Genomic DNA, 12992 nt, shown 5'->3' on the forward strand with positions numbered 1-12992 from the left:
TCTCACCCGTTTAGAGGAACAAGCAGCGCTCCTTGAGGGCCCTTGCGCCAATGGCCTCAAACTCATCCGAGCGCATCCACATGTCGCTCAAGCTGTCCAGGTTGCACATGACACTCGCGCCCTTCCAGCTGACAAACTTGGGGTTCAAGTTGCGCGGTGGGGGAACGATGGTCACGTCAGCCTGGGGGAAGCCCTTTTGGCGGAGGAGCGAAGGGAGCCTGTTGAGGAAAAGTGTTAGCTCACGCAACGCCCGCAACCACCGTTCAACTCACCTGTCGGCAATGAACGGCGCAAGGCCCTTAAGAGCGGATCCGCCGCCGATAAGAAGGATGGACGATGCGGCGGTCTTGACCTTGTTCTCGGACGCCGAGAGTGAAATAGAGGCGGCAATGGCGCCGTCCAACGGAGTCTTGGATGCCTCGAACGGAATGTCGTACTTGGGTCCATCGTCCGCATCCTCTCCAGGAGCAGGGGTAGCAGCCGCAGAAGGATTGGTTGTGGGAGGGACCAAGGTGGCCATGGGGGTCGGGAGGGTCGTCGCGGTCGTTGGTGGCGGTGCTGGGGTAGGAGTAGCCGAAGGAGTAGACCTGGTGGGCGGGACGGGTGTGGTGGCCCCCGACTGAGGTACGGGCGTGCCATTTTCACCCACGGCAGGAGTCTCCTCCTTCATAGTCACATCCCCGGCGGGCTCCTTGGACGGGAAGAGGTGGGCAGTGCACGCCTTCATGGCGCCAGTGGCCTCGTCGTAGTGACTCTTGATCAGGTCGTCGACGTCGGGTGAGTGCAAATTGAGGCTGTTGCCTCCCTTTTTGCTATCGAAGTTGATCATGCGGGTGTCGAAAAAGCACAGCGGAGCAAGGACGTTTTCGTCATATGTGCGCAGCATGTACTTCTTGGTCAACCCTTCGCTGAGGACATAAAACTCCCAGGGGGTGTTCGCGACCAGGTGCTCCTCCAAGGTGCAGATGCGAATCTTGAGCTGGTCAAGCATGATCCAGTCCTGGGCCTTGGCAAGGTCGAGGTCGCGGTAAGGGAATGACGAACGTTCAAGAAGCGCCTTGAGAGCGACAGTCACGTCATCACCGCCATAACTGAGAGTGATGCGCGTATCGGCATTGACTGTTCCTTCTTCGACACATGTGACGCTCGTCTCCTGCGCGCCAATGTCGACCACACACGCCGACGACATGCCCGCCGAAAAGATAGCACAGTACGACTCTTGGTGGATTGCAATCTCCTTGAAACCCATGACGTTGAAGAGGATGTTGGCCATCTCGGTCACGTAATACCTGTCGCCGTGGTCGGGAACAATGAGGACGACTTGGTACTTGCTGTAGTCCGCAGGCTTGATGTCGAGCTCAGTCCGGAGGGACTCTTGCAAGATGATGGCAATGTCGTCGAGCAAAAGCTGCGTGCTGCTCCAGTCACGCCCGTTCAGCCGCCTCTGCAAGAGCGGGTACCGTATCCTCCATCCAGCCGAGGCCGGGAGACGAATCGCGTCGTTACCGACATGGAAGGGACGTCCTTCTTCGAGTTCTGTCCAGTCTATCCTGCGCGGGTCGTTGTGCTCGGGAATGCTCTCGGGCTTGGCCTTGGCGTTGGCATTGTTTACGCGCTGACCCTCCTTCCAGTCGGTGGTGAGTTTGTTCTGTCGCAGCCGGTTACGCAGGTAGTCGCGCAGGTAGCCAATGTTTGTGTCGACACTCTCCTCATCACTGTTCTGTCCCGGGACGGGTGGATCAGAGCCACCAGACGACGCACTTGCAGGACGAGCGATGCAGTTGGGTACTTCGTGCGGGTAGAAGTCGCTCGCACGGCCCAGGCGCAAGTGTCGCGAGCCAGGGTGAATGATGAGGATGTTGTTCAGTGGGTTCTCAACCACCTCAGGTTCCGGCTCGACGCCTTCCTCCTCGGCCGTGCGGCGGGTCTCTTCGCGGATCGCCTCACGACGTTCCTCTTCCTCCTCCTTTTCCTTCTTCGATCGTGCAAGGCTCAGCTGATGGATCACCTCGACGTTGCTCTCGCGTATCACAAAGTCGCCCGCGGGGTTCTTGACATTGTACCTTGTGGGTCAGCGCAGACTCCATATCTAAACCACCCACAGTCCGGGGACAAATGCGGTCGTGTATGCCGTCAGGCCATCTCCCTTGGCCTGCTGTTCCGAGTGTCAGCACTCGCTCACTGCAATGTTATGCCATCGCCTCTTCCTCACCTGTGCCTTCGTCTTGCGGTTGTAGTTGCGCTTCGGGACAGCAGGCACCGATGGACCAGCCTGGGGGGTCTCTGGCTCCATGGGCGGCGCAGGCCCGTCTGTCGGTGCTGGCGAGCTTGGATTGGTGTCCATCGTTGGGGAATGTGTGAACGCGAAGGTGAACGGAGAGCTAGTTGCAAGTGAATGGGTGGTGAGTGTGACGCATTTGGTCCCGTGTGGAGGTTATGTTGGATCACCACTGCAACCACTCACTTTATCCATCTACTCACGTTATTCATAGGCTGTGCACCGTCCATTGCCCGCTAGCCATTCCATTTTCTCCCAGACGATGCTCATGCATGTCAGCTATCCGAATCACCGCTTTTTCATATGAATGCATACGCATAGCGTTGGCAGAAACACCTTAAACGTGATCGGCGAGATGGCCGAGCGGTCTAAGGCGCTGTGTTAAGGTGACTCCTTCCTCCAAGGAAGAGCTCATCCGCAGTCTTCGGACGTGGGTTCGAATCCCACTCTCGTCAACAGGGGCTTCATTGCCTCCCAAGCCAACCTTTTTAGGCCTCTGTAGAGGTAGAGGAAGGCCAAGTGGAGCTGCCAACGCAGGGATGGCACGCGCGGGCCAGGGTGCGGCGGATTGGTGACGTGGTGGCGCGCCTGCGGCCAGTGGGATATCTTCCGACCAGACCTGGAGACGAGGGTGTACTTGTTTTCTTATACCGCTTGCTTGAGGTTCAGAAGGACGTGGTCAATGATGAGACTGGAAGCAGGTCATGAGGAGCTGCTCCCTCTGTGGCAAATGGCGAAAAGATTGTAAATCACGGCTAGTCCCACCGTCCCTTCAGCTTGAAGCCTCATGTCACCGCTGTAGCTCGTCCATCGCGTGCCATAATCTATGTCATGAGGGTTCCTACAGTACAGACACCACCTACATCGACCGATCCCAAAACTCGTTCCACTTTGAACGGCTCCGGGAATCGTCGTCACCGCCAACACGGTCACTCCTCCTGCGCGCAATCTCCTCTTCATCCGCCTCGCTCTCGTCGTCCTCGTCTTCGGTGTCGCCATTGTTCCACCCTTCAAACTCGTCCCTCAGGCGCGTGGTGCGCTCCTCGCGGCTCTCGCTGGAGACGGCCGAATGCAAGCTGTGCAGCTGAAGGGCGCTCTGGCCGGCCATTGGGGACAGCGTGGGTCGATCACCGCCGTCCTCGCTGCTCGCGCTCATACGCCTACTGCGGTCATGCTCGTCTGTAGTCGCGGTGCGAGAATACCCATGGGGCGCCGCGCCGGGACGTAAAGGAGCCGACTCGTCATCTGGGTCATCGATCGGGTTCTGAGCCGCGTCCAGGCGGACCTCCCGGTGGATTGATCGTTGGTATTTGTGGTACGAGTACAGTGCGATACCGCTAATCGTAATGACGACACCGATAATGTTGAGCTCGGTAAGTTGGTCACCAAACACCCAAGCGGCAAACGTGATTGTGGACACCTCCTTGAAGATGCCGGCAATCGACAAGGGGACCACACCGGCACGCTGGATGATGAAGTACTCGCTAGCGACCATTGAGAAAGCCAGCGCACCAGGGAGCACTATGATGGCAACTGTCTTGAGCGCCTCCAGCGGTGAGCCGAAAAAGTGGCTTGTGAACATGTCGTGCCAGCTCTCCACAGCGAGGGAGACGACAAAGAGGAAGACGCCCATGATGGGCGAAAGCCAAAAGATGGTCGCAAAGGGGTTGCTCATGCCCATGGCCCTTTTGTGCATGATGACTTCTGTCAATGCCCATCGCAGACCGCCCACTGCCGAGGCGGAAAAGACCATGATGATGCCCGGAATGGAGACCTCCGTGGCGTTGAACACCATGCAAAAGACACCAAACGAGATGAGGAGGATGACAGAGACGAGGCGGATGGAGTACTTTTCCAGGCGGAACATGAAGGCGAACATGAGCACGAAGATGAGAGCCGACGACTTGCACATAGCTGTACGTTAGCTTCCCCGTCGACACGAAGCAGCTCACTGTACAGCGACAGAGTAATGGTCTTGAGACTCAAGTTGGACAGACCAATGTCGGTTCCCGTCGCCCATGCAGTGGGCACAATACGCGTGCTGTTCATGGTCAGCTGACAGCCGGTTGCGAACGCGACACCCAACTCACGCATAATCACGCCTCGAGGGTCGTTCAGCAGGCCTAAACCTCCTGGCGAACAGGATCCGAATGACGAGGGCGAGGAGAAACTGGATGACCATGTGACACGCGCTCACGAACAGCGGGTACGTAAAGCCATAGTACTCCGCCGAGAACATCCACTTGTTGTACAGCGACAGCAGAGTTGCGAATGTGTACCTGCGCCATTAGCAATGAGCGACTCGGCGGATGGGGAAACAATTGAGACTCGGTGACTTACCATGACAAGATGAACATGCCCGTGACGAGGACGTTGCGCCACCACAACGCGCGCTTCTGTGCCATTGTAGCCAGATGGACACCTTGCGCATGTGCCGCTGCCGCTGCGGCTGCGGCGGCCGCACTCCCAAAGCTAGCACTGGTCGCTCCGCTGCCTTGCCTTGAGCGTGGTGGGGGGAACCGTGTGCTGCTTGCCCGGTCATGCTCCTCGGTGTCGCTGTCGCTGCTGCTGTCCACATCCTTGGCAGCGGTCGAGGATTGCGGAGCGAGGGGGACCAGCTCGTCCTCGCCGTCCACACGGAAGAGGAGCGAGCCTGCGGGCTGCGTCATTTCGGGCGTGAACCGTGACATGCTCGGTCACGAATGGGAGGGGAGGTGGAGAGAATGGGTGTGTGATGAAAGGGAGGAGCCGAAAGGTGAACGAGGGGGGAGTTGACGAGGAGGAGTTGACGGCCGGCGGCTGGGAACAACACACGCGTCACGTCACGGGCGCTGAGCTGTCGAATGGATGGTGTCGCGGTCGCGTCGGCCTGTGAGAGGATGGGAGAGAAGAGGGAAGGGTGAGGGCGACGAGGTGGTAGGCTAACGTCGCCTGGGCATGAGCGGGAGAGTACAGATGGAAGACAAGATGAGGTTGATTGTGTTGCCTGAAATGAGAGCCGATGGCACCGACAATCCGAGCTGCGCGTGAGCGCGGCGGTCTCTCTCGTTTCCACCACGTGCATTACACGCCGATTACGATTTCGATCCTCTTTAACGCCTTCTGCAATAGCTTCGCTTCCATCACCGTCCTCCGTCTGCATCTTCGTAGCGCCCTTGTGCAGCTCTATGTCATGCAGAGTGCCGACACAGAGAACCAAGCGAACAGTGTTTACCATGTCGGTTTCCACTGCCAGTGCTGCGGAGAGGGAGGGTGCGCTAGTTTGTCACGACGAGACGGGAGGGACGAGGGGTCATGAACGGCGGCCGGCGGGGCGATCAGGCGATTGATTGCCTGGGCGGTTACTTTTACGGCGACTTACAAGCAAAGTGTAATGCACAGGGTAAAAGTCCAACAGAGCTTTTGAAGTGTAAGGGCTTTGTTTGGAGGCAACACCTGCACCAGTTGGGAAGCATTCGTCGGCCGGCTTGGCAGGAGTCTGTCGTCGGACGATGGTGCGACTCGTTGCTGTCAATCGACTTCACTGGCCCACCCGCAAGTAGGGTACACGTGCGGTGTACCGGTGTACTTACTGTACTAAACCATCTTGTGCGTCCTATTCATAGGCGTGGCTCGACACAGTCCGTTCAACCTGCATTCAACAGACATTTGCACTAAACTGCATCACACAACAAGTTCACTCCCACAACACACGACTACAGAACTCAACGACAGTTGCCGCTGCACACAACTACGTTTACCACTGTACTGACTCTCCGCTCGACCCCCCCGATGCAATTAGGATATGGCCGTATTCTCTTTTCCAAGTTCTTCTGTTCTCTTCATGTTGTTCTTATTGCTTGTTCCGACATTGATTGATTGATTGATTGATTGATTGATTGATTGGTTGATTGATTGGTTGATTGGTTGGTGGCTATACGGTTGTTGTTGTTACGCTTATGGTCGATGTCGTGTCGTCGTCACACTCCCTGCCCTTCCATACAACATGTCATCGTGGCTGCGGTGCCTACGCCATGCTCCATGTACCTCCCTCGCCACCCCCGTGCCGCCTCAAATCCCACTCGACGACCGTCCGCTCCGTACCAGCATAAAGCCAGTCACCGGTGGGATCGAATGCGATGCCGCTGATGCCCCACGTCTGGCTGTCGACGCCCGTACGCCGCTCGGGGGCGGGTGGAGCTGGCGCGGGAGCCTCGTAGGGGACAGGAACGACGACGTGCGTGTGGAAAGTGCGCGCGTCGATAATGTGGATGTTGGTCAACTCCTCTGAAAAGACGAGCAAGTCGCGGTCACTGCCCTCTGGGGAAAACTTCACTACGCGGGCAGCTTCACGGCCACTCGTGGAGGAGACGGGGTCGTGGGCGAGGTGGGCCAGTGTGTCGTCATAGTCCCACCTGGCAGTGGAGGGCGCAGAATAGAAGAGGGCCAAGGGACGAGAGGTGCGGTGGTCCCATACTGTCACTTGACCGTCTTGAGACGCGACCGCAAACTTGCGGCCATCTTTGGACCACGAGGTGGAGAACCCCGAATCAGTGGCGGCATTGTACACGCCAATCTTGCGGAACTCGCGGCCACCGTCGATAACTTCGTACAGGAACACGTCGGTTGAGTCACCGACAGTCACCATGGTGCGGAGATCGGGCGAGAGTGACGCTATCGACTAGGTTAGCCCAGACAAATAGGGCGGTGGTCTTTCTGCCTTACTCACAGTGGTTTACTGCAAGCTTGAACTTTGTCCCGCCAATACGACTGAGTTTGCGGGGCTCAACACCCTCCGCAGTGAGGGCCATACGCCTCTCAATCTCGGCGTGGCGCTCCTCCCTCGCCCGCATTGCAGCTTGAGTGCGCGCAGTGAGCGCCGCGTCCCCTGCCGGGTTACGAGCGCGATAAGCACTGGGGCTCTCGCCCAAGTATCGCGACGAGCGGAGCGAAAGCTCTTCGCTCGCGGCAGGGGCAGTGTGTGGGGCGCCATAGGCATTGACGCCCGCCATCCCGCTCGATCCCGAGGTCGGGGAACCACTGCCACCGGCACTGGTTGAGGGCAGGCCGAGTGTAGCGGAATCGTACGCATACGACGAACGGAAGAGGCTCCTACCGGGAGGTAGGCTCATGGCGGCGTCGAGAGTACGTTGATGGTATCGCGGGTCACTGACAGTAGTCTGTGTCTGGCGCATTGCCGACACGGCCGGTACAGTCTCCCACTGGGGATCGCGAATCGGAGGAGGTAGCGGCAATGACGAATCGCCAACGCGTCGAAGGGAGAACATTTTGACTGTCTGGTCATTGTTGGATACCAGAATGCGCGGTTCGTTCGGCCTATTGGCCGACCGGCGCGAGTGGCCAGACGAAGTAGTCGAGGGCACAGGCGACCGGTGACGCTGGTTGTGGTGGCCATAACTGCTGTGCGAGGTGACGTACTGGGGGGCGTTGTGGCCATGGCTCCAGCGCCGCCCCGGTCCAGTACCTGACATGCGCGGGGCGTGGCCGAAAGGCAACGAGTTGGGGTAGGTCGCGACGGCGGGGTTCCCGAGATCGTCATCGTCCAACTCCATGTCGTCGTCGTCGTCGCCATCACCCTCGCCGTCCTCATCGCTACTCTCGGACAGGTTGTCAACGTCGTCGTCCACGCCGCTCCTGCTCTGTGGCGCCCTCGCGTAACCGGCGTACGCGTGCTTCCAGTCGACCTGCTTCTGCACCCAGCCGTTCGGCCAAGTGGGCAGGATTGTAATCGCATTGTTGATCGAGCGGTTCGGGAGGGTCATGTTTAGCTGGAATGGCTTGACGGGGTTGGCGCGCTTCATGCGACCGTCCTGCGGGAGGTCGCAGAGAAACAGCTCGCCCTTTTGTCCACCGCACGCGAGGATTGCGCCGCTGAGACGTTAACGAGACGTCACAACAATGGAGCTCCCAAGGCGTACCTGCTCGTGAGACAAGTGGGCGTAAACGACAACTTGAACAGCTCGCGCGTCGTACCAGTGACGTTTGCCGCCGACCGCGCCGAGCGAGGCAAAGCACCGGCAGACGCAGCAGCACGAGTAGCACTGGAGCTGGAGAAGGTCTTATCCTTGCCGCCCCCGTCCTTGTCCGAGTAGTCCGAGCTATCGCCACTCCCATAGTCGTCGCTCGCGCTCCATCGCTGCTCCTCCACGCTGGTCCCGTGTGGATAGAGTACATTGCCTCTCCCGAGTGGGAGTACCAAGTCACGCAGCTGCGGGTGGATGATGGTTACATTTGCAGAGCGGATGGCGGTGGGCGCGAGCGAGACGTCGCGCAGTTCCGATGCGGCCAGGAGGGCCGGGGTGTTGTCGCTGTGAGTCAGAATGACGTCTCGGTGTGTGGGCGGCGGTCACGGGGGGTGGGCACAGGGGCAAGCCCAGTGGTGGAGCGGACGGCAGTATGCATCGTCTGTGACAGCACTCGGTGGTGGCGACGACGACTGGTGGAGTCGACGCATCGATGCGATGGATCGCGATGCGCGCCGTGAAGACGCAGGGCGGGGCAGTGTGGGGGATGCGGGGCGGGCAGAACACGTAACGTACCGAGTCATGGTTGTCGTGTGCCGCCCGGAGAGACAGGATGCGGGATGCGGGCGGCCGATGGAGGAGGAGGGGAGGGAGGGGTGTGAGTGGCGAGAAGGGTTATGGGTAATGCGAGTGCGATGTGGATGTGAATGAATGGGATGGAGAGAAAGTGTGAGAAGGGGATGCAGCAAACAGGCGGGACGAGGCTATCGGACACTGTGGAGCCCAACAAACTCGTATTCCCGCCAGCAATCTGCGTCTACTCTCGTCGCGCCAGAGCGTCCACGCGTGCTCGTTATTGCCGCCGAACCGGGGCGGGCTTTCGCACCCTCGTACGCAGAAGCAGGCTGTCTGTAGGCTCGAGCCCACTGGCCACTTGTCTCTGCTTGTTTCTGGGCCCTTGTGCGGGATGAATGGAGCGCTGGCGGTGGTGGTATACCACAACATGCCTCCGTCCGCCGCCCTACGTCATGGCAACCTGGCAATCTGAGTCCTGTCCTTGTCCTGTTCCGTGTCCTCCCCCAGGCCATACCCCTTCTCCTCGTGCGTACAAGTCACTCGCTCTGCTGCATAAAATACGTATTCAAACTCTTCTGATACACTCTCGCCTTTATCTACATGCACAATGTTACACCCGTCCGTCTCCCTTCATGCCGGCTTGATCGGGATCCACTGGCCCATGATGGCCACAGGAATGTCGTACCGGTCACGTCGAATCGTAATGCTAAAGCACGTCTTGATCACGCGGAACTCTTCCTCAATCGTACCCTGCGGCACACTCGCGGGCGTGTGGACCATAGTCATGGCCTGCGGGAGAGACAAGTCGGGGACAGTCGACAGCGCTAGGGTGGGGGCGTGTGCTGGCGTGTTGTTATGGGTGCGCGCTGGCTGTGCGCGCGTGAGCGACAGAGGGATCTTGAGCGTGCAGTGCGTGTACATGTGACTCTGGCCTGGAACTTGTCAGCTTGGTGGGCATGCAACTCCTAGAACCCCAACTCACCCTTCTCAAAAGCGACCTTGCCGTAACCTTCCCAGAAGCGCACGGCGCTGTCCTCGTCCATGAGCTCGTAGACACAGAGCTGCCCATTGCGGAACAACGGCGCGGGGATACCTGTGAGCATTGCAAACTCCTGGTTGGCCTTCTGGATCTCGCCTGTGCGGCGGAAGATGCAGGAGGGAGTGTGGATGGAAGCGAGAGCGCGGTCGTACTGAAGCATAAGACGCTCGTTTGCCTCCTCGACAAAGACCAGGTCCAAGTCGGTGAGTTCCTTGGCAATGCGCCTGAACCGGGGACGGAACACCTCGAGAGCGGCCAGGATACGACGGCGCGACTCGGGCGAGATGGAGCTACCACTTGGTGGAGGGGGAGGGAGAACGATGCGCTTGCCGCCCTTTGTTGGCGAGGTTGCGCGCGAGTTTTGCTCCAGTCGTGCAGCGCGGCCAGAGTCCATCCACCGGTTCATGCGCTCGTAGCCCTTGATGTAGTCGTAGGGCTTGAGCAGGCCAGCCTCGTACTTTGCGCGGATGACCTGGGTCAGACGTGACGCACGCGAGCCGTCTGGTTGGTCGGCCGCCGCGAGGAGGTACTGCTCGATACGCGAAACGGTCGAGAAGGGCTCGGCCTTGCTCTTGCCCTTGCCCTTGTCGGTAATGCCGTTCGGGTCTGTGGGCATGGGGCCGGCCACGGCGTTCAGCTCCTGAGCAGGGAGTGGGGGCGGCACAGCCGTAACATTGTTGTTGTTGGTAGTGGTCGCTGTCGGTTCCGTCGTAGCCGGTGCGCCGTTGGTGTTACGCACCACCTGGGAGAGGACGTCGACAAAGCCGCCTGGGAGTGTAGGGACGCGCAGCGTCTTGAGCATGTCGCTGGAACATGATTAGCCTCAACGTACACCAAGCACGTCCTCCCTCGCTCCCTTTTCCAACACTCCCATCCACACCCTTCGCACCCATCACTCACCTGAGAATCCCAAACTCGGCATTCTCGGCGCCTCCCCACCCGCCGCCCGTGACGGCCGCGCTCAAATCAAGCTCTGAACCGGGGTTCGCGTCGGGAAGGAGAGGCCACGACGAAGCCGCGTCGTACATGAGCGGCTGCGGCTGCGGCTGCGGCTGGCTCATGTGCGGCATGTGCTGCTGAGGCAGTGGTAGTGGCTCAGCCTTGATGGGGGTGGACAACTCGTCGGCGCCGGTGCCAGATGGACCGGGGCCAGAGGACGCTGGCGGCGTGACGTCGCGACACAGGTGGGCAATATCGCGCTTGATGCTGGAGGGGCATGTAAGCAGTGCCGCAGGGGGGCAGTCGCTGCTGTGGTACTCACCATCGTTCGCATGGACGACCGCCTTCGCAGACCATATGGCTGTGGATGGAGTGTCAGCGGCCTGCGGTGGTGCTTCTTTTGTTCGTCGTGTTGCTGAGGATGAGCTCACCTTCTCCGGCAGTAGACGCATGCCTTGCCGCCCTTGCGCTTGGCCTTTTTGGACTTGTGCGACTCCTCGGCATCACGTTCGCGTTTAGAGGACGACATCTGTGGTGGTTTCCAGTTGGCGCCGGTGGGTGTCCTGTTGGCCATTGACTGGGATGGGGTTGTTGTTGATAGCGGACGGATGGCGGTTGAGATCATTTTTCCTTGCTGGCTGTGGTTATGGGAGCCGGACGCAGCCTTGTGAGGGTGTGTGGCCATGACGGCGGCGCGGGGCGGCTGTGGGTGGGGAGTATATAAGAAGGAATAGGCGGAGCCCTGCTGGCTGCTGAGGAGCTTGGGGGGATATGTAAGTCCTATTGTCGCATGCCCCTGTGCGTGGTGCGGGCAGGGGGCTGTGGGAAGCGTGGGGGATGCGTGGAGGAGAAGCGAAATGCGCAGGACGATATGGGGTGGATGTATGGAGAGATGGACAATTGCAACAACGGCCAGGGGAGACATTCCGATGGGCCGCGTAGTGTGTTTTCCTCTGGCTCGTCCGTCTGGCCTTGGCGCACAGCTCCAGCTCCTTTCTTGTTCTGCTGCTCGCTTGTCCCACCTCACACCCACACCTGCCGCCGGCAGCTGCAATGCATGTACACTACCACTACCACTACCACTACTACTACTAACACTACTCCATCCTGCCATGCAGTACGAAACTCACAACCCAAGAGCACAACAAAAGACTCTTGATCACAGTGGCGGCCCTACGGCAAACGCCTCTTCCGTGACTCGTCCAGGGCACGGTTGCGGGCACCCGAGCGAACACTTCGCCGCTGACTGCAACAATGTCCTTCGGGTACTCTGCTCTCAACTTTCCCCGCGCGCACGAGCACCTCCTGATGGGCTTGCTTGGGTTTTGGTTTTTTGTTTCGGTTCTGGCCGCCTGCATCTGGGTATTCGTTACGGTGGCTCGCGGACCGGAGGGGTACATGCCGTCTGGCTCAAGACGAACACACCATTTCGCTCAGAGATCACAGAGTAGTGAACAGGTCGCCGATCAGTGATCAGTGAGGGACCAGCGGCTATCCAGGTGGGCCGGCAGCGGATAATAACACGCTCGACGCTCCTGGCCCAGCAACGATGTGTGCGTCGGCGCCCTACCACAGTCCTGGCATTGCGCGTGGGCATTCCCGGTGGCCAGGCGGCCTACGCAGGCCATAGAGCGGCCCTACTCGCGTGGACAGGTGCAAGCTGCAGATTCAAACGGCCCACCTTTCAAGCAGGCAGGATTGCAGCTGCAGCGCCGTCGTTGCTCCCGGACAGCAGCCGTTAGAAGCGTTTAAGTGAGGAAGCATCGTAAGCCAGTAGCTAGTAGTGAAAATGTGGCACAAAGAGACGTGGCCCCGGCGAAAGAAAACCGCCTCCACACCAAAACCTCTAACTCGTCCGACGTTCTTCCCACCAACCGTCTCTCCCCCGCAGAAAAAAGTTGGCTTGGGAGTAACTGAATACTCTTTTGACGAGAGTGGGATTCGAACCCACGTCCGAAGACTGCGGATGATCTTCTGCAAGAAACAGAAGAAAACCTTAACACAGCGCCTTAGACCGCTCGGCCATCTCGCCGATACATTTTTGTCGTTGGCGTCATATCCTTGAGGTGTGCGAAAGCTCTTGCTCTGCTTGCTATTTTCCTCCTGTACTGCTTCGTAGTTTCCCTGCTCTTCTCTGCGTGAGAAGGCCACTCCGTCCTCGACTGTCAGAGTAGCCTTCTCCGCGGACACACGCCTG

The 12992-nt window shown here is 59.1% G+C and overlaps 4 protein-coding genes and 2 non-coding genes across 6 annotated transcripts; 1 reads left to right on the forward strand and 5 right to left on the reverse strand.

The window, feature by feature from the left end:
* Positions 1–10: 10 nt before the first annotated feature.
* ARP8 (actin-like protein arp8) lies at positions 11–2344 on the reverse strand (the record flags this gene model as incomplete). Its single annotated transcript, XM_028618469.1, has 4 exons — positions 11–218; positions 273–2063; positions 2103–2155; positions 2213–2344. The coding sequence occupies 4 exons, from the start codon at positions 2342–2344 to the stop codon at positions 11–13; spliced, it is 2184 nt and encodes a 727-aa protein (XP_028473425.1).
* Positions 2345–2627: 283 nt separating this feature from the next.
* On the forward strand, positions 2628–2733 carry EHS24_002744. The gene has a single exon. It is a non-coding gene; the product is annotated as a tRNA-Leu (tRNA).
* A 404-nt stretch (positions 2734–3137) lies between these two features.
* On the reverse strand, positions 3138–4968 carry CAS42 (Triose-phosphate Transporter; the record flags this gene model as incomplete). Its single annotated transcript, XM_028618470.1, has 4 exons — positions 3138–4192; positions 4231–4319; positions 4369–4557; positions 4619–4968. The coding sequence occupies 4 exons, from the start codon at positions 4966–4968 to the stop codon at positions 3138–3140; spliced, it is 1683 nt and encodes a 560-aa protein (XP_028473426.1).
* Positions 4969–6284: 1316 nt separating this feature from the next.
* Positions 6285–8825, reverse strand: EHS24_002746 (uncharacterized protein; the record flags this gene model as incomplete). Its single annotated transcript, XM_028618471.1, has 4 exons — positions 6285–6931; positions 6987–8149; positions 8197–8586; positions 8818–8825. 4 exons carry the CDS (start codon positions 8823–8825, stop codon positions 6285–6287), a joined length of 2208 nt encoding a protein of 735 aa, XP_028473427.1.
* A 622-nt stretch (positions 8826–9447) lies between these two features.
* On the reverse strand, positions 9448–11480 carry EHS24_002747 (uncharacterized protein; the record flags this gene model as incomplete). The annotated part of the gene is made up of 5 exons (XM_028618472.1): positions 9448–9749; positions 9800–10662; positions 10757–11062; positions 11118–11156; positions 11227–11480. The coding sequence occupies 5 exons, from the start codon at positions 11478–11480 to the stop codon at positions 9448–9450; spliced, it is 1764 nt and encodes a 587-aa protein (XP_028473428.1).
* A 1241-nt stretch (positions 11481–12721) lies between these two features.
* EHS24_002748 lies at positions 12722–12827 on the reverse strand. Its single transcript has one exon. It is a non-coding gene; the product is annotated as a tRNA-Leu (tRNA).
* Between the last annotated feature and the right edge of the window lie 165 nt (positions 12828–12992).

Source organism: Apiotrichum porosum (genome assembly GCF_003942205.1).
Source record: "Apiotrichum porosum strain DSM 27194 chromosome Unknown scaffold_13, whole genome shotgun sequence".
NCBI lineage: Eukaryota > Fungi > Basidiomycota > Tremellomycetes > Trichosporonales > Trichosporonaceae > Apiotrichum > Apiotrichum porosum.